Raw genomic sequence first — 20,089 nt, 5'->3', positions numbered from 1 at the left:
AGAAAAAGAGGGAAATGATGCGGGAGAATTGTCTGTATTCTGTCAATCATATTTTAATAAAATGATAATTGGCCAGTCAGGAAGTATAGGTGGGTCAACCAGAAAGGAAGTAGAGGCGGGGTGATGAGAACAGGAATATTCTGGAAAGCAGGAAGCTCCCTTTGCCATTCCTGCCCAGACCACTGAAGAGGCAACATGTGAGCTGCCACGCTGACAAAGGTACTGAACCGTGTGGCTAACATAGATAATGATAATGGATTAATATAAGTAACAAGGACTAATAAGAAGCCTGACCTAATGGGCCAATCAGTTTATAACCTAATGTAGACTCTGTGTTATTTTCTTTGGGAATTGCCAGCTGTGGGGTACCGGGTGGGACAGAAATTCAAACAAGCCGGGCCCTCATGTTACAGAACGATATTCCTATGAAGGTACAAGAAGCATACAGAACACCAAATAGACTGAATCAAAACAAAACAAAAGCATCCCATATAATTATCAAAACACAAAACATACAGAATAAAGAAAGAATATTAAGAGCTGCAAAGGAAAAAACGGTCAAGTAACTTATAAAGGTAAACCTATCAGAATTATACCTGACTTCTCTATGGAAACCGTGGAAGCCAGAAGGTCTTGGATACATGTGCTGCAGAAATTGAGAGACCATGGATGCAAGCCCAGACTACTATACCCAACCAAGCTTTTGTTCACCATCAACAGAGAAATCAAGGTATTCCAGGATAAAAACAAGTTTAATAATACATAACCACAAATCCAGCCTTACAGAAAGTAATAAAAGGAAAATCACAACCCAAGGATCTCAACAATGCCCACAATAACTCAGACATCTAACAACCCTTCACCAGCACAACTGAAAGAAGGGAAACACACAAACTCTACCACTAAAAAAAAATAACCAGAGTTAACAACCATTGGTCAATAAAATCACTTTATATCAATGGACTCAATTCACCCATAAAAAAGCACAGGTTAAGAGATTGGAAGCGGCTTTAGTCAGCGAGATTCCTGGCCAGCAAGGGGCACTGATCCTGTAGCAGAAGATCCATCGGAGGGGTGAGTGTACTCCTGACATGCAGCAGAAGCCCGGAAAGGGAACACAGACATTCCCCAACACCCTTATCTCCCTGGTTATTATGAAGGGGCTGCTTCACCCTGCTAAGCCCTCTCTCCTCCTATCCCATCCCAGCTCTCATCCAGGAACCCCTTCCCTTCTTTTCTCCCTACTTCGCGGCCATAAAGTCCCCCAGCTCAGCCTGTTTGGGTGCTGGGAAGGGGTGGTGAGTGCAACCGGGCAGGAGGAAGTTCCTTTGTTTCAATGGCCTGCCTGCAGCAAGGTAGACCTTTAGTCAGCGAGATTCCTGACCAGCAAGGGGCACTGATCCTGTAGCAGAAGTTCCATAAGAGGACAAATTCCCTGGCCAACAAGGAAACCTGACCCTGTACCAGAAGTTCTATTGGAGAGCATTTGAAGGAAGAGATGGACAGGCCAGAAGGCAAGAATTCCTCCAACAATCTGAAAAACAACATGAAACCACCAGATCCCAGTTATCTTACAACAGAAGGACTTGAACACCATATTCTGGAAGAAGTGGAAAAGAGTGTCATTATGAAAGCAATAGAGTCCCTTAAACAGGATATGAATAAATCCCTTAAAGAAATGGAAGAGAAGTATAACAAAAAGTTTGAAGAAATCAGTAAATACGTAAATGACACTATGGGAAACCAAGAAAAACAATCAAACAGGTAATGAAAACAGTTCAAGAATTGAAAACTGAAATGGAGGCAATGAAGAAGACATAAACCTAGGACAGGCTGGAAAATCTAGGTAAATGAACAGAGACTACAGAAACAAGCAAAACCAATTGAATACAAGAGATAGAAGAACGAATCTCAGATTCTGAAGACACCATAGAGAAAATAAATGCTCTGATCAAAGAAAACAACAAGTCCAACAAATTCTAATCACAAAACATTCAAGAAATCTGAAACACATTAAAAAGAACAAATCTAAGAATAATTGGGGTAGAAAAAGGAGAATTGCAGATCAAAGGCCCAGAAAATATATTCAACAAAATTATAGAAGAAGACTTTCCCAACCAAAATAACAAAAATCCTATCAAGGTTCAAGAAGCATACAGAATATCGAATAGACTGGTTTAAAAAAAAATCCCCTCGCCATAAAATAATCAAAACACAAAACATTCAGATTAAGGAAAGAATATTAAGAGCTGCAAAGGAAAAAGGTCAAGTAACTTATAAAGGTAAACCTATCAGACTTGCAACAGACTTCTCTATGGAAACCATGAAAGGCAGAAGGTCCTGGATAGAGGTACTGCAGACACTAAGAGACCATGGATGCAACCCCAGAGTACTACACAAAGCCAAGCTATCGTTCACTATCAACAGAGAAAACAAAATATTCCAGGATAAAAACAAATTTATTGTTAACAAGAGTGTTCAATATTAGTTAAACTTAACAATGGGCACATGGGTCACCAAATAGCCATTTGGATCCTGAACGAAGGATGATGCCTTTCTAGGAAGAATCTTCTTCTATGTCTCTAAGTATAATGATGTCTTCAACTGGAGGTGTGTTTTCTACCGGACGAGTGTTTTCTTCTTCCTTTCTTTGGCTCTTCGGTTGGCAAACCACACCTAAAATCAGAGGGAGACAAGATTGTTTTAGCATTGGCTTCCACCCTCAGAGCCAAGAGAAAAAAGTCACTTTAAGGCATCTAACATGGAACTTCCTACACAGCTCACAAAAGCAAGCCCTGGCAGTGTGTCAACCTCTGCAAATAGGGCCATGATTTTGTCTTTTTCCCGCACTATAAACACTTCAGTAGGGACTTCCACCCGTGGTAAACCTGACCAGCATATTCTTTCATGTTATACAAAGTTCTCCAGCATCAGGATGAAGAATACTATCTCTGCTTCAGTGAGACTTCCAGAATCTTGTCCTGCACAATATTAATCTTTGTGTTTTAAGTGTTGTTCTTCCATACCTATCAGTCCTTACCTCCATTCAATCCTAATACAACTTTTGATAATGTGTTTGACTAGACACAACACAGAATGCCAGAAAAATTAACATTAAGGGATGCCACTATGTATTACCATCGTCCTAAGATATGATCATTTTTATCTTTATGCAGTGTAGTACTTTATCCTGATATTCCAGACACAAAACAGAAAGACGGGAAGAATCAAAGAGTTAGAGGGGCAAGGAGTATTTCAGTAGGAGGCCAAGTGTCTGGCCAGCTGAGGGCCAAGAATTGCATCACAGTGAACAACATATGTTATGAAGGTTGTCCACCTAGAGAGGATGGCCCTTTTATGTAGTGTTGTTTCAATTTATGCCAAAATAGAGTTAATACAGCTCAGTTTGTCAGGTGCTGTAATCTCAGCACTTGGGGGACTGGAGGCAAAAGAACCCCGAGTTCTAGGACAGCAAGGGTTACATAGACAAACCCTATGCCAAAAATCAAACATTCAAAGAGGGAAAAATGAAATCCATTCATTTAAAAGTGCCTAGGTTAAGGCTAGCTAACCCTAAAGAAGGCCATAGATTGTCTGTCCAATTGCTGTGTTTGGATTCACTGACCTTCAGTTTGTCTTCAGGCACGTTCAGAGCTCTCGCAAGTTCTTCCCTGTGTAAAGACAACCATGGATGTTTATCATTCTGCTTTACATGCAATACAATTTAATATATGAATTCTATGCCTTTTACAATATCACCGTCCTCTACCCTCACACTCGGTATTAACTTTCATTCTCAGAGGCAGTCTTACTTTTGATATGTCTTAATTTCCTGCAAAAGTTTCTAAATGATAGAGACAAATAATTTTAACAAACTTTCAAAAATTAAAAATAAATGTCAAAGTCTATGCTGAGCAAAGAATGCTAATTTAAAAACAGCACTTGGGGCCAGGCAGTGGTGGCACAGGCCTTTAATCCCAGCACTCAGGAGGCAGAGGCTGGCAGATGTCTGTGAGTTCCAGGCCAGCTGGTCTACAAGAACTAGTTCCAGGATAGGCTCCAAAAGCTAAAGAGAAACCCTGTCTCGAAAAAACCAAGAAAGGAAAGAAAGAAAGAAAGGAAAAAGAAAGAAAGAAACAAAACAAACGAAAAGAATAGAAGAGAAGAGAAAAGAAAAGAAAAGAAAAGAAAAGAAAAGAAAAGAGCACTGGGGAGGGGAAAGAGAAAGCAAAAGGAGTTGATGGTTATGTACACAGTCCCTGAAAAGATGAGGAGACTACTGGTGGGGAGGTCACCAAACACAGTATAAAACCCTAGCACTCGTGAACTTGATGCTAGTAAGTTGTTTGGGTCCACTAAACTCTGGTCTCTATATTTCACAGAAATTAAAATATGACTCGTAATGAGAGGTGTGGACTAGGGACACTTGCTTCACGCCAGCACTACATGTTGTTACTGAGCTCAGCCCCCACACAGGGCACCCTCCAGTACCAACCACCAAAGGAGAAGACCCCTGTGACTTGGAGATGGGCGATAGGGAATATAGGGCCTTGAAGCGTAAAAGGACACCTCAACATGAGCCAGAGGCCAGGGAGGGTGGGGAGCTCTTAGTCCAAGCCACATACCTGGCAGCCAAATCTGGGCACTGGGATTTTTTAAAGTCTTGTTCCATTTTCTGGATCTGGCACCTTGTGAAACGGAAATGGTTTTGAGGACCCTGGTGCCTCTGAGGAATCCTTGCCACACCAGCCGCTGAGGTGTTCAGATCTTCTGGGTCAAGCTCCAAAGAACATTCCGGGTGGCCACTGCTTTCTCCCACGTTGGCATCACATTCCTCAGAGTCCCTCTCGCTATCCTGGCCCTGGATGCTGTCATAGAGTCTGATATATGGGAGACCTATGCAGCATCCACAAAGGCCACCAACTGCTTCCTTGGCTGCGGCTGAGGAGGAGGCCACAACCCCGTCCTCATACACTATTTCATCCCCATAATCTTGCATAGTATTGAGTTGAAACTCATAATAAAGCTTCTTGGCCATGACTCCAACTGTGAGCCACAGGCAGACTGGGGTCCCGAAAATGAGTGACCTCGAGTTCTAGAATCTCGGCACTGCTACAGACAAAACAATGAGAGGACTGAGGAAAGGGTGACGTCAATGTGTCAATGCTCAGGTCCGAGCATGCTGCCCAGTTCTTCATGCTCGACGTCCAGGCGCTTGCTTGCATGCAGGAGCTGTTGAATTGTGCACCCTCCACTCACTGCTGCCTGACTGGTTGCGCTGGCCCTTCTGCCCACTTGCTGAGGTCGGTGCTGTCTGTTTCAGTGCACAAAGGATGGGTGTGGCCCAAACGAGGAGGACCTGAGGGAGACTGAACGGGGATGTGGAAACGTAGCATGGAGTTAAATCTTTCTCCTAGGCCATTCTTCCAGAATGAGCTTTAATGCTTGTCTGCATGGTGCCCGTTCCTTCTAGCTTGTAAGGAGGAGTTAACAGGTGGATTGTGTGGAAGTGCTAGATAATTTGGAATGGCGTATGGGAGAAAGGCACACACTTGACTCCAGGATCCTCGAGTGAACATGTAAGAATTTCTGTGACCCCCACCCACCACCCAGGACTAGAAGCTCAGAGACTGGGTTTAGAACCAAGTGGACATGGTCAGCTTTAGTGGCCACTAGTTCAGGAACGCCTGTTAGCATACTGAATGCTAGCCTGCCATTGCTTTTCAAGTACAACATCAAGATTTTAGGACTGGGTTTGAATAGAATGCTAGCTAATGACACTTTCGAAAAGCAAACAAATGGTACGCTCCTCCCAAAGAAAAATGATCTGCTTAGGAAGTAATTACATTGACGGGCAATAGTGGCACACCTTTAATCCCAGCACTCAGAAGCCTGAGGCAGGCAGATCTCTGTGAGCTCTAGGCAAGCCTGGTCTAAAAGAGCTAGTTCCAGGACAGGCTCCAAAGCCACAGAGAAAACCTCTCTGGAACAAACCAAACAAAGAAAAGAAGAGCTAGTTCCAGGACTTGTAGGACAGTAACCCAGAGAAACCATGTCTCAAAGAGCCAAAATAATAGTAATACTGATAATAATTATGTCAGATTTTTAATAATTTCTGTTAAATTTTACGTGTAACATTTGCATCAGATCTTATCTCTGAGGGTATTGATGTGGTTCCTTACTCCTGTTTGACTGAAGGTAAATATATAAATATTCAGGCAACATTTAGAATAAGATTTGGCCTAGAACATACAGCATGTGACACATTATCAGCAAAAGAATAGGTGTCTGAGTTATCCAAGGTTGGATGTTGGGGAGGTTAAGTAACCCTCGTCCTGACAGATTCTCTAGGGTTTTCCTTGCTCTTGGAATTTTTGGAATCAGCACTTATATACATTAACACCATACACACAATTTAGAAATAAAATGAATGGCTAAATCTGTTTACAATTATTGAATAAGGAATCATTTAATTTTTCTTTCTCTTTTTATTTTTTAAGCATTAATATCTTTATTGTAGAATAATGCAGTACTTTATACAGGGGAAGAGGCTAAAACCTCTTTTTTTTAAAAGATTTATTATTTATATAGCATTCTGCCTGCACACCAGAAGAGGGCACCAGATTTCATCATAGATGGTTGTGAGCCACCATGTGGTTGCTGGGAATTGAACTCAGGACCTCTGGAAGAGCAGCCAGTGATCTCAACGTCTGAGCCATTTCTCTAGCCCACAGTTACCCTTTCTTCTTCTCCTCTCATCCTCTCCCTTTCCCCCACTCCCATCTATCCCCCTTCCCTTCTACCCACTGCTCCTTGGTCTCCATCCAGAAAGGGGCGGGCCTCCCATGGACTTGAACATAGCAGGGCACATCAAGTTTGTGGAGGACCAAGCTCTCTCCCTTGTATAAAGGCTGGTAAAGGTAATCCAGCATGGGGACTAGGGTCCAAAATGTAAACTAAGCACCAAGGACAGGTCCTGATCTCACAGCCAGGACCTTACAAACAGAGAAAGCTACACAATTGTCACACACATGCAGAGGGCCTAGGTCGGGTCCATGCCAGCTCCCTAACTGTTGGTCCAGAGCCCATGTGGTCCCACGAGCTTAGATCAGCTGTGCCTGTGGTTCTTCTGTCATGAACTTGACACCTCTGGCTCATACAATCCCTCCCCCTTCCTCATGAGGACTCCCAGAACTCAGCTCAGTGCTTTGCTGCAGATGTCTTTGAATGATTTGATCTTATTTTATCTTGTGATTCTCTGTGAATCATTAGATTTTTGAAAAGCTTTCTTCAGAGTAAGTACAAAGATGGAAGTCTTTAAATCGCTTACACAAAACTTTTGCTAAAAACACACAATGGGGGACTGGATAGATAGGTGCTTCCGTGATCAAGAGCCCATGCTTCTCTAGCAGAGGACCAGACTTCGGCTCCCGGAGCCCATATATGCTAGCTCACTACCACCTATAGCTCTAGCTCTGGGCATCCAGTGTCCTTGCCTGGACACGGAAGACACCCGCACAGATGTACAAATATATACATGTGAATACTCACACACATACACAAATAAAAACAAAAATAAATCTACAAAATGAACTTAATCTTTAATTCTGACGTGCAAAACTTTCAAGGACAGAGAAAACCCTAGATAATTTGTTAGGAAGAGGGCTACTGACCCTTCCCCATTTCCCATGCTGGTTAACTCAGGCACCGATTATTTTTCTGAAAACGTGTCATATGCCTTATTTTGATGTTTATATTAGTTGATGACTTGACTGTTTGTTGGTCTCGCAGTGTAGATGAAGAGACAGAGACCCCGATTCTGCAGAATGCCAGTGCAGGAAGTTGGGGTCTTTCTGATGACAAGGAGTCAAGGATGATACTTGACATTTGTACTTGGGCTTCAGAACAGTTTCCCCTCTCACTGACTACCAAGCACTTTCTAGGAGACCTCTGGATTATAACTTCAGAGGAAGAAGAGAGTAGGCTGCTAAGAAAGAAGCAGCATAAGAAAAAGAAAATGGGATGGGCAGTGCCAGCTCTGTCTAGTAGGAAGCTAAATCCCAAAGCCTGAGCTCTGCATATCTTGGGACCCTGGATGAAATGCTTCATTCACAGCTTCCATAACCATGAACGGGGATAACATCAATGGCACAGGACAGGGAGACCGTCCAGGTTCATTAATTACTTGCAGAATTTTGGCATCCTTTTACTTCGGCTTCACAAACCAGTGTACCAGCAACTACGGTTTCCTTCCCCTGGAAAGCACATCCTCAAACCTCTTGATTTCTTCCACAGAGCCTAGTAACTCACCACCTGGGGTAGATTTTATATTAGCTTCTGTCTTCTGGCTTGGACCTTTTCTTCCTTGAACCTCCTTTCATTCAGAAGTGGTGGAGGGTGGGCCTACGGATTCAGCCCTGTTGGTGCACCTTATTACATCTTATGATGTTTGTCCTTGGGTTGTGCTCTGGAGAGGCACTTAATAGTTTCAACTGAGTTTGGCATCCTCATTTTCAATATATAATAAAACATGTAGTAGGCCACAAAAGCAACTGTACCAAGTGTGTCAAAGAGATGACATCCTGGCATAGTTCCTGGCAGTGCTCATACCTAGTGCAGCCAGGTAGAGGGACGGGGCAGAGGAAGCATTGAAACTCAGTCAATTCCATTGCAGGACCCCTGCTCAGGTAACACCCGAGTTTTGGGAGTCAGCCTGCAACCGGAAGTGCCCTAATGGAACACAGCTCAGGTCGTATGGTGTTGGACACAGAGCTCATGCAGTGTGGGTATTGCTGGATGTATGAAACACCATGCTGGGGTCCACACATGCACTTCAGAGTTGCAGTCATTGCTCTGAATCAGAGTACCTTACCTGAATGACAGTCTCAGCACTAAGATAATACTTTCAGAGCTTTTGTCAGCCTGGAAGCTGCTGACTTCTGTATTACTGTAAATAGCCCAATTAAAGTGACTTTAACAATTCATTGTGCCTCGTACTCAGCACTAAATGGGATGTCTCCCCCAAATCCCTCACATCAGAGTTCAGGGAACCCCGTGGAAGAGGAGGTAGGAGGAGTGTAAGAACCAGAGGGGATGGAGGACACCAGGATAACAAGTCCCTCTAAGTGGACTGAGCAAAGCTCATAGGAATTCTCAGAGACTGTGACAGCAAGCACAGGGCCTGCACGGGTCTCCCCTAATCCTCTACATATGAACTATAGCTTTCAGTTTAGTGTTTTTATGGGACTCCTGAGTGTGAGAACACATGTGTCTCTGATTCCTAGGCTCTTTTCCTTCTGTTAACTTGCCTTGTCCAACTTCGATGTGATAAATTTCTAGCATATTTTATTTTGTTAAAAAAGAAAGAAAATACACTATAGGTCAATCTGGTGGCAGTACTGTCTCAGTTCAAGTTTCCTTTTCCAAAATGACTCTGATTTATGTCAAGCTGACATAAAACCAGCCAGCACAGCAGTCAAGACTGTAGTTTATCTGTATGGAATTCATTTGTATTCCACATAGATTTTTAAATTCTTTGTTTGTTTGTTTGTTTGTTTGAAAAAAGATCTCATTATGGAGTCTTTTCTGACCTGGAATTTACTACATTGTCCTGGAGAGCCTCAAATATGTGGTGATATTGTTGCAATCGCTTTCTTCGTGCTGGGATTTTAGGTATGTGACATCATTCCTCACATTGTTGACTATTTCTTATAGAATTATTAAATATTAGGCTTGACTTTATCTATGAAAATTAGAATTGCACTTAAATTCCGTATACAGTTGGATTGGTCAGAGACCAGATCCCTCTCAGTCTTCACTGAACAGCATTGTTAGATTACATAGGCTTTCTTCTCGCCCATGGAAGCATCAAGTCCTCGTCACAGAAAGGCAGTCCCTTCATCTAGTCCCTTCATCTAGTGATAGTAAATATATTTGGTGCCTGTAACAGACATGCTGCCACCAGAATCAGACATGTCAAGAGGGGCAGACCCTACTAAGGGCAAACCCCTAGACCCACATGACAATTGCTGAGGGCCAAAGGACATGCTTTGCGGAGGCAAACGCTTTGTTCTCCACATGCAAACCATGCAGTCAGCACAGGTTAAGTGACAGTTGACACTTGGATGTCAGTCTGAGCATGAAAGAGGACATGGAGGTACTTTGTGGTCATAGCCAGGATGATGGCAGATGCCCCAATGAACTCCCAGATATTACATTTCTCTGGGGATAGCCCAATGTTCTTTCCTTTTTTAAATCTGCAGCTTTTGGCTTCCCATCACCCACTCTGGGACCATGGGCGCCATTACCTCTCCCTGACAGTGGGTGTGCTCATTTTCTGTTTTCTTTCTCTTTCTTTTTGGATTTTTGAGACAGGCTTTCTATGTAGCTTTTGGTGCCTGTCATAGAACTAGGTCTTGTGGACCAGGTTGGCCTCGAACTCACAGAGACCCGCCTTCTTCTCCCTCCTGAGTGCTCTGATTAAAGGCATGCACCACCCGTGCCCGGCAATGTGTTGACTTTCTGTATGATGAACTGTTCGTGGATGACCGGAAAGAGCATGAGAGCAAACACTCTTAGGAAGAGAGGCCCCTTTCACAGTAGCAGTAGCTATGGAACATAAGGGAAAGTGGAAGCAGCCAGGAGCACAGGAAACCTGCGGTCAGTCCAGAAGCCCCGGGACTTCATGCTTTCACCGTGTGACTCCAGAGCTGGGAGAATATTTCCCTAATACTCCTAATGGTCCTAGTCCTTATGTATGTGGGTTATGCACATGCTCATGGCCTGAGCTAGGGCTGTACGCAGACCTCATTCCCCACTCCTTGGCTCATTTCATGCTTCTGACATCACACTTCTGAGTCTTGATATTTGTCTTCTGCCTGCCCCCTTTCGGCTCTCCATACCTCCCTTCACTCCGTCAAGGTGCAGTCCCTTCTCCACCCTACTCCTGAACATTCTCAGCTTCCTCTCTCTCTCACGATGTGTCCTGCTCCCTCTGCTCTCCCTCACAGTCCCGTCAATGCAGCCATGGCTAGCTCCTCAGACTCACTGGAATATCCCTCCATTTTTGCTGCATAGTGTGGTTTTGTCTCAGTGCCATCTATCTTGAGGTCATGGAGGGGAGAAGCCTGTCATTCAATCTCTCCTGAGTTCTTTGAGACTGGGTGTGGACTCTGAGCTTATGAGTTTGTGTCTGCCTGTCGCAGGTTTAGCAAAGCTCACACTCAGTCAGTTGACCTGCACTGCATAGCCTAGCACTGCCCATGTCTGCTCTGCATCCACATCTTTGTGCACACCCAGCAGAAGTCTGGACAGCCTGGCCTGACTTAGGCAAAGTCTTATTATCTCTAGTCAGCCAGAATTCTTCCTTCCATGAAAGGATTTCTGTGAATAGGGTTTCCACCTATTCCACTACTCCACCCTACTCTTGATCTGTGAATTCCCACATTCCCAGGTTCCCATTTTCCTTAGATTCATTTCTTTTAGTTTATGTGTGTGACTGTTTTGCCTGCCTGTATGCATGTGTACTATGTTCCTTTCTAATGTCCGTAGAGGTCAGAAGAAGGTATCGGATACCCTGGAAATGAGTCTCTAGACAGCTGTGAGCCACCATGTTGGTAAAGATAAGTGAACCTGGGTCCTCTGCAAGAGCACCAAGTGCTCTTAACCACTGAGTCATCTCTCTAGTCCCAACCAGGTTTCGTTATAGTGACAGTGACCTCAGTTACAGAGCCCTAAATGCATGACATACGTGTAGAAGAAGCTAAACTTCTCTTTCTCCTCCACAGTCAGAGTCAGAGCACTGATACTTGCTATTTATGCCAAAGAGGACAATTGGCTACAAGCTGTGTTGACTTTTGCCCACCCTGAACCTGATGTCAGCTCCTTTCCCTATTTCTGTCTCTATGCTCCCCCTGAACAGCCTCTCTTTCCACCGCTGGAGAATTCAGTAAATGTTTTCCTTTCTTAGTTGTGATGTTGTAACTTTGACATCCCTGAGCTCCTGGGCCTCTCCTCTGGCACCCCAGATACTTACACATCAATGCTGACCCTTCACCCCTGACCTGTATACTTGACAGTGACTCATGAATCATATTCCAGACTCGTTGCTTCAGGCAGCTCCTGTGAAGCTGGTCAGGGTGGACTTAACTCCGAAGACTTAAGCCTCCTGGGAGGCTGGATCTTGGAGAATGGGTTGGAGTGCTAAGCTTCTTTTGAAAGACTCCTCCTGGGTGCAAACTCTTTCCTCTTTTAGCTTTACCTTGTGTGTGCATCAGTACCAGTTTCCTTGTTCTTGGAAGTCTCTTTTGCTGACAAAGGGGTCTTTTTGTTCTATGACAGTGTATGAGAGATCTTTTCTAAATGGAACCCTATTCTTGAGGCCCTACTGACACTGACATATTTTCTGGCAGGATTTGGTGAAGGTCACTTGAACATTCATTGCAATTTTGAGATACAGAAGTCTCCTCAACGAATATACCAGGTTCTGTTCTCTGTTTCTGTCCCGCTTCCCCGTCTGGTCATTCTCAATCCTCTTTCATTTCTGGTCTTGAACCCGTTAATGCTCCTTGTAAACCCTTCCCTTCTCCATCTGCCCGACCCTGGCATACTATTTCCTTCTCTCATCAGATCCTGTGCTGTCTACAGTCACTGGCTATGTAGGCCCTCTTTTCCCTAGGATTCATATTGTTCACAGAACTAGCATAAACCTCTAATGGAAGAAATCCCACTGGCCAAATTCAGAGAATTTCATACATTCAGAGGCCTTCGAAGACACTGAAAGCAGCCTTGATTTCTCACCTAATATACAGTCTACAGATTACAGAAAATTTCATATTGGCATCCTCGGAAATCTGAATTGGTTTTTCCACAGATATTCATGGTGTGTGTGTGTGTGTGTGTGTGTGTGTGTGTGTGTGTGTGTGTGTCTGTGTATACAGAAGTGCTAGCATCCCATTGGCTTTTGTTTATGTATTTATGTATGACTTAACACTTAAAATGACACGTATACGATCTGTCTCTACATTTAAATGCTTGTATATTAGCAGATACATAATACATACTAGATAGTTTTTTTTTATTTTATTTTTTTATTTTTTTATTTTTTTATTTTTATTTTTTTTAGTAAATTTTATTAAATTATAAAAGTTTCCATTTCCACCCCCCCTCCCAACACCCTCCCACTCCCCCTACTCCCCCTCCTCCTCCCTCTTCGTCCCCCAGGGCAGTCAGGGTTTCCTGCCCTGTGGGAAGTTCCAGTTCCTTCCCCCTCCCTCCAGGTCCAGGAAGGTGAGTGTCCAAACAGACTGGATCCCCAAAATCCATTATATGTAGAGGAAACAGGTCCCAGTGTCATAGTCAATGGCTTTTCAGAAAGACTTCGGGTCAGCCACAGTCAGAGAATCCGGCCAAATTCGGAGAGTCTGGTTAGATCACGTCCTCTTTCAGTCCCAGTCCAACTGGCCTTGGTAAACTCTCATCAGATCCGTTCCCTTGTATCAGTGGGTGATGGCATCCCTCGCAGTACTGACTTCGTTTTTCATGTTCTTCCTCCTTCTGCTCCTCATTTGGACCTCGGGGGGCTCAGTCCCGTGCTGCAATGTGGGTTTCCGACTGTATCGCCATCCTTCGTCAGATGCAGGATCTATGGTGATAAGCAAAATATACATCAGTATGGACATGGGCCACGGCCGATTCAGGCACCCACTCCTCTGTCCAGAGAGCAATCTGGGGGATCTCTCCTTGGACCTGGGATCCCATATATACTCAAGTCTCCTGTAAACCCTAAAATGGGTCCCTTAGTTGAAATATAATCTTCCCTGATCCCTTGTTCATCCTTCCTCCCTCCCCCCCCATCCCAGGCCACCAAGCTTTCCCCTTTCTTCCCCTACTCCCTTCTCTCTAACCTTCTCCCCTTCCATCGACCCTCCCTCCCCCCCATGCACCCGAGGTTACCTGGGACTCTTGTCTATTTCCTACCTCCTGGTGGATAGCTAAATAATCTTCATCAGGTTCATCTTCTTATTTAGCTTCTCGAGGATCACGAATAATAGGCTCAAAGACCTTTAATTATGGTTAGAATCCACTTATGAGTGAATACATACCGTGTTCCTCTTTTTGGGTCTGGCTTACCTCACTCAGTAAAGCGTTTTCTATTTCCATCCATTTGCATGCAAAATTCAAGATGTCATTGTTTTTTACCGCTGAGTAAAACTCTAATGTGTATATGTTCCACACCTTTTTTAACCATTCTTCTATTGAGGGGCACCTAGGCTGTTTCCAGGTTCTGGCTATTACAAATAGTGCTGCTATGAACATAGTAGAACAAATGCTTTTGTAGTATGATCGGGAATCTTTAGGGTATATTCCCAAGAGTGGAATTGCTGGGTCCTGAGGGAGGTTGACTCCCAGTTTCCTGAGAAACCGCCACACTGATTTCCACAGTGGCTGCACGAGTTTGCATTCCCACCAACAATGGATGAGTGTTCCCCTCACCCCACATCCTCTCCAGCATAGGATATCATTGGTGTTTTTGACTTTAGCTATTCTGACAGGTGTAAGATGGTATCTCAAAGTGGTTTTGATTTGCATTTCCCTGATCGCTAAGGAGGTTGAGCATGACCTTAAGTGTCTTCTGGCCATTCGAAGTTCATCTGTTGTGAATTCTCTGTTAAGTTCAGTACCCCATTTTTTAATTGGGTTAATTAGAGTTTTAGTGCCTAGTTTCTTGAGTTCTTTGTATATTTTGGAGATCAGACCTTTGTCTGATGAGGGGTTGGTGAAGATCTTCTCCCAGTCAGAAGGCAGCCTTTTTGTCCTACTGACAGTGTCCTTTGCTTTACAGAAGCTTCCCAGTTTCAGTAGATCCCATTTATTCATTGTTTCTCTTATTGTCTGTGCTGCTGGGGTCCTGCTTAGGAAGAGGCCTCCTGTGCCTAAATCTTGTAGACTACTTCCCACTTTCTCTTCTATCAGGTTCAAAGTGGACGGATTAATGTTGATGTCTTTAATCCATTTGGACTTGATTTTTGTGCATGGTGATAGATATGGATCTACTTTCATTTTTTTACAGGTTGACATCCAGTTATGCCAGCAAAATTTGTTAAAGATGCTGTCCTTCTTCCATTGTATACCTTTAGCTCCCTTGTCGAAAATTAGGTGTTCATAAGTTTGTGGGTTAATATCTGGGTCTTCTATTCGATTCCATAGGTCGACTTCTCTGTTCTTATGCCAATACCAAGCTGTTTTCAATACTGTAGCTCTATAATAGAGTTTGAAGTCAGGGATGGTAATGCCTCCAGAAGTTCTTTTATTATATAAGATTGTTTTGGCTATCCTGGGTTTTTTGTTTTGCCATATAAACTTGATTATTGTTCTCTCAAGGTCTGTGAAGAAGTTTGATGGGATTTTGATGGGGATTGCATTGAATCTATAGATTGCTTTTGGTAGAATTGCCATTTTTACTATGTTGATTCTCCCAATCCAAGAGCAGGGGAGGTCTTTCCATTTTCTGGTATCCTCCTCAATTTCTTTCTTCAAAGACTTAAAGTTTTTGTCAAATAGGTCTTTCACTTCCTTGGTTAGAGTAACCCCAAGATATTTTATGCTATTTGTGGCTATCATGAAAGGTGATGCTTCTCTGATTTCCCTCTCTGCTTCTTTATCCTTTGTGTATAGGAGGGCCACTGATTTTTTGGAGTTGATCTTGTATCCTGCCACGTTACTAAAGGTGTTTATCAGCTGTAGGAGTTCTTTGGTAGAGTTTTTGGGGTCACTTTTGTAAACTATCATATCGTCAGCAAATAACGAAAGTTTAACTTCATCCTTTCCAATTCGAATCCCCTTGATCTCCTTATGTTGTCTTATTGCTATTGCTAGAACTTCAAGCACTATATTGAAGAGGTATGGAGAGAGTGGACAGCCTTGTCGCGTTCCTGATTTTAGTGGAAAGGCTTTGAGTTTCTCTCCATTCAGTTTGATGTTAGCTGTCGGCTTGCTGTATATTGCTTTTATTATATTTAGGTATGATCCTTGTATCCCCAGTCTCTCCAACACCTTTATCATAAATGGGTGTTGAATTTTGTCAAATGCTTTTTCAGCATCTAGTGAGATGATCATATGGTTTTTTTCTTTCAGTTTATTTATATGATGGATTACATTGATAGATTTGCGTATGTTGAACCAGCCCTGCATCTCTGGAATGAAGCCGACTTGATCATAATGGATAATTTTTCTAATGTGCTCTTGGATTCGGTTTGCCAGTATTTTATTGAGAATTTTCGCGTCGATGTTCATGAGTGAGATTGGCCTGTAATTCTCTTTCTTGGTTGTGTCTTTGTGTGGTTTTGGTATTAGGGTAACTGTAGCTTCATAAAAGGAGTTAGGCAATGACTCTTCTGTTTCTATATTGTGGAATACGTTAAGGAGTATAGGTATTAGCTCTTCCTGGAAGTTCTGGTAGAATTCTGCATTGAAACCATCTGGTCCTGGGCTTTTTTTGGCAGGGAGATTTTTGATAACAGCTTCTAATTCTTCGCGACTAACAGGTCTATTTAGGTTGTTCACCTGTTCTTGGTTCAACTTTGGTATATGGTACTTATCTAAAAAAATGTCCATTTCTTTTACATTTTCCAACTTTGTGGCATATAAACTTTCATAGTAAGATCTAATGATTCTCTGAATTTCCTCTGTGTCTGTGGTTATGTCCCCCTTTTCATTTCTGATCTTATTAATTTGCATGTTCTCTCTCTGCCGTTTGATTAACTTGGCTAGGGGTTTGTCAATCTTGTTGATTTTCTCCAAGAACCAGCTTTTTGATTCATTGATTCTTTGGATTGTTTTCTCTGTTTCTATTTTGTTGATTTCAGCCCTCAGTTTGATTATTTCCAGTCTTCTAGACCTCCTGGGTGAATCAGCTTCTTTTTTTTCTAGATCTTTCAATTGTGCTGTTAATTCTCCAATGTGTGCTTTCTCCGCTTTCTTTAATTGGGCACTTAGTGCTATGAACTTTCCTCTTAGCACTGCTTTCATAGTGTCCCATAGGTTTGAGTATGTTGTGTCTTTGTTTTCATTAAATTCAAGGAAGAGTTTAATTTCTTTCTTTATTTCTTCCTTGACCCAGGGGTGATTTAGTAGTTGACTGTTCAGTTTCCATGAGTTTGTTGGCTTCCTGGGGGGAGCATTGTTGTTGAATTCTAATTTTAGTCCATGGTGATCTGACAAGACACAGGTAGTTACTAATATTTTTTTGTATCTGTGGAAGTTTACTTTGTTACCGAGTATGTGGTCAATTTTCGAGAAGGTTCCATGAGCTGCAGAGAAAAAGGTATATTCTTTCCTATTTGGGTGGAGTGTTCTATAGATGTCTGTTAAGTCCATTTGATTCAATACCTCCAATAGGTCTCTCAATTCTCTGTTTGGTTTCTGTCTGATTGACCTGTCCATTGGTGAGAGAGGAGTGTTGAAGTCTCCTACTATTAGTGTGTGTGGTTTGATGACCGCCTTGAGTTCTAGAAGAGTTTCTTTTACATATGTGGGTGCCTTTATATTAGGAGCATAGATATTCAGGATTGAGACTTCCTCCTGATGAATTGTTCCAGTTATGAGTATGAAATGTCCATCTCCATTTCTTCTGATTGATTTTAGTTTGAAGTCGATTTTGTTAGATATTAGAATGGCCACGCCTGCTTGTTTCTTAGGCCCATTTGCTTGGAAAACCTTTTCCCAACCCTTTACTCTGAGTAGGTGTCTGTCTTTGTGGTTGAGGTGTGTTTCTTGTAAACAGCAGAATGTTGGATCCTGTTTTCGTATCCAATCTCTAAGTCTGTGCCTCTTTATAGGTGAATTGAGTCCATTGATATTAAGTGATATTAATGACCAGTGGTTGTTGACTCCGGTCATTTTTTTTTGTTAGGTAGTAGAGTATATGTGTTTTTCTTCTTTAATTTGTGCTTGTGAATGGTCGCTAGATGTTCGAGTTATTGTAGGCCGTGTTGGGAATGTTGGATTCCTTCGGTAGTGATTTTCCTTCTAATATTCTCTGTAAGGCTGGATTAGTAGCTACGTATTGCTTAAATTTGTTTTTATCCTGGAATATTTTGTTTTCTCCGTTGATAGTGAACAGTAGCTTGGCAGGGTATATTAGTCTGGGTTTGCATCCATGGTCTCTTAGTTTCTGCAGTACCTCTATCCAGGATCTTCTGGCTTTCATGGTTTCCATAGAGAAATCCGGTGTAAGCCTGATAGGTTTACCATTATAAGTTACTTGACCTTTTTCCTTTGCAGCTCTTAAAATTTTTTCTTTAATATTTATGTTTTGTGTTTTGATTATTATATGACGCGGGGATGTTTTTTTCTGATCCAATCTATTCGGTGTTCTGTATGCTTCTTGAACCACCCTGCTAGCTTCCCGCCAGCCATCCCTGCTTCCATCCAGAGGGCCTTCCGAGTGGTAAGTTGATTCGGGCCACGGCAGGGGCCCCGGCGAGGGGGAGCTAGGACTTTCCCCGACCCCATAGACTCCCAGGTCAGCCTGCCCTGCTGGCTCCACCCTGCTAGCTTCCCGCCAGCCATCCCTGCTTCCATCCAGAGGGCCTTCCGAGTGGTGAGTTGATTCGGGCCACGGCAGCGGCCCCGGCGAGGGGGAGCTAGGACTTTCCCCGACCCCATAGACTCCCAGGTCAGCCTGCCCTGCTGGCTCCACCCTGCTAGCTTCCCGCCAGCCATTCCTGCTTCCATCCAGAGGGCCTTCCGAGTGGTGAGTTGATTCGGGCCACGGCAGGGGCCCCGGCGAGGAGGAGCTAGGACTTTCCCCGACCCCATAGACTCCCAGGTCAGCCTGCAGTGCTGTGTCCACACTGCTAGGCTCTCCCGCCTGCCATCCCAGCTTCCATCCAGGTACAAATTTCTATATTTCTCCCCTCCCACTGAGGCCATAAAATTTCCCCAGTTCAGCTGCCTTGCACACTGGGCCTGCTCTGTAGGGGCATCCCGGAAAGAGGGAGTGCCTGTGCTTCAATACCCTGCCTGGGGAAAGGTAGGCATTCTATCAGTGAACTCCCTGCCCAACAAGGGAACCTGACCCGATACCAGAAGCTCCAATAGAGAGCATTGGATCGAAGAGATGGGCAGACGCCAAGGCAAGACCTCCTCCAACAATCTGAAAAACAACATGAAAATATCAGATCCCAACGACCCTACAACAGAAGGATTTGAACACTCTAACCCAGATGAAGTGGAAAAAAGTGCCATTATGAAAGCAATAGAGTCCCTTAAACAGGATATGAATAACTCCCTTAAGGAACTGGTCGAGAAGTATAACAAAAAGTTTGAAGAAATGAGTATAGAAATGGATGAGAAATATAACAAAAAGTTTGAAGAAATAAGTAAATCCGTGAGTGATACCCTGAGAAACCAAGAAAAAACAATCAAACAAGTAAAGGAAACAGTCCAAGAATTGAAAACTGAAATGGAGGCAATGAAGAAAACACAAAACGAGAACCGGCTGGATATGGAAAACCTAGGTAAACGAGCGGAGACTACAGAATCAAGCATAACCAATAGAATACAAGAGATAGAAGAACGAATCTCAGATTCTGAAGATACCATAGAGAAAATAAATGCTCTGGTCAGAGAAAACGGCAAATCCAACAAATTCTCTTCACAAAACATTCAGGTAATCTGGGACACAATAAAAAAAACAAATCTAAGAATAATAGGGATTGAAGAAGGAGAAGAACTGCAGATCAAAGGACCAGAAAATATATTCAACAAAATTATAGAAGAAAACTAGATAGTTTTTATATCTGGTTGCATGTACTTATTGAGAGCACCAACTCTCTTAAAGGATTTCCACTTATATTGGCTTAGAAATAAATAAGTCCTTATAAATTAAATATTCACACATGTCACAGGAACAAGGAAAGGAAACTCTATTTTTCTCAAGTACACATTTCCCCTGTGTCTTGCAATGAGAACTGAAGGGTAGTTAACTAGGTGGATATTAGAAAACATTTGAACTGGAGACCGTTGGCAGTGCCCAGAAAACTACTGTCTTCTTCTGAAACAACAATTGTGTTTCTGGCTCCTAAAA

General features: G+C 43.0%; 1 protein-coding gene across 1 annotated transcript; it reads right to left on the bottom strand.

Annotated features, from left to right (window-relative positions):
- Positions 1–2,515: 2,515 nt before the first annotated feature.
- LOC148117249 (retinal homeobox protein Rx2-like) lies at positions 2,516–5,236 on the bottom strand. Its single transcript, XM_087903001.1, has 3 exons — positions 4,626–5,236; positions 3,626–3,671; positions 2,516–2,676 (listed from the first exon to the last, which is right to left on the bottom strand). Exons 1-3 carry the CDS (start codon positions 5,036–5,038, stop codon positions 2,620–2,622), a joined length of 516 nt encoding a protein of 171 aa, XP_087759127.1. The 5' UTR covers positions 5,039–5,236; the 3' UTR covers positions 2,516–2,619.
- Between the last annotated feature and the right edge of the window lie 14,853 nt (positions 5,237–20,089).

Source organism: Myodes glareolus, chromosome X, assembly GCF_982192425.1.
Source record: "Myodes glareolus chromosome X, mMyoGla1.1, whole genome shotgun sequence".
NCBI lineage: Eukaryota > Metazoa > Chordata > Mammalia > Rodentia > Cricetidae > Myodes > Myodes glareolus.
This window is presented reverse-complemented; position numbering and strand designations above follow the sequence as displayed.

What these genes read in the sequence shown, in the direction of transcription:
- LOC148117249 (XM_087903001.1), bottom strand. Translation starts at nt 5,038, where the DNA reads ATGGCCAAGAAGCTTTATTATGAGTTTCAACTCAATACTATGCAAGAT. An exon ending in TGCCCAGATTTGGCTGCCAG is followed by an intron (nt 3,672 to 4,625) that starts GTATGTGGCTTG and finishes GTCTTTACACAG; the next exon opens with GGAAGAACTTGCGAGAGCTC. An exon ending in TGCCTGAAGACAAACTGAAG is followed by an intron (nt 2,677 to 3,625) that starts GTCAGTGAATCC and finishes CTCTGATTTTAG; the next exon opens with GTGTGGTTTGCCAACCGAAG.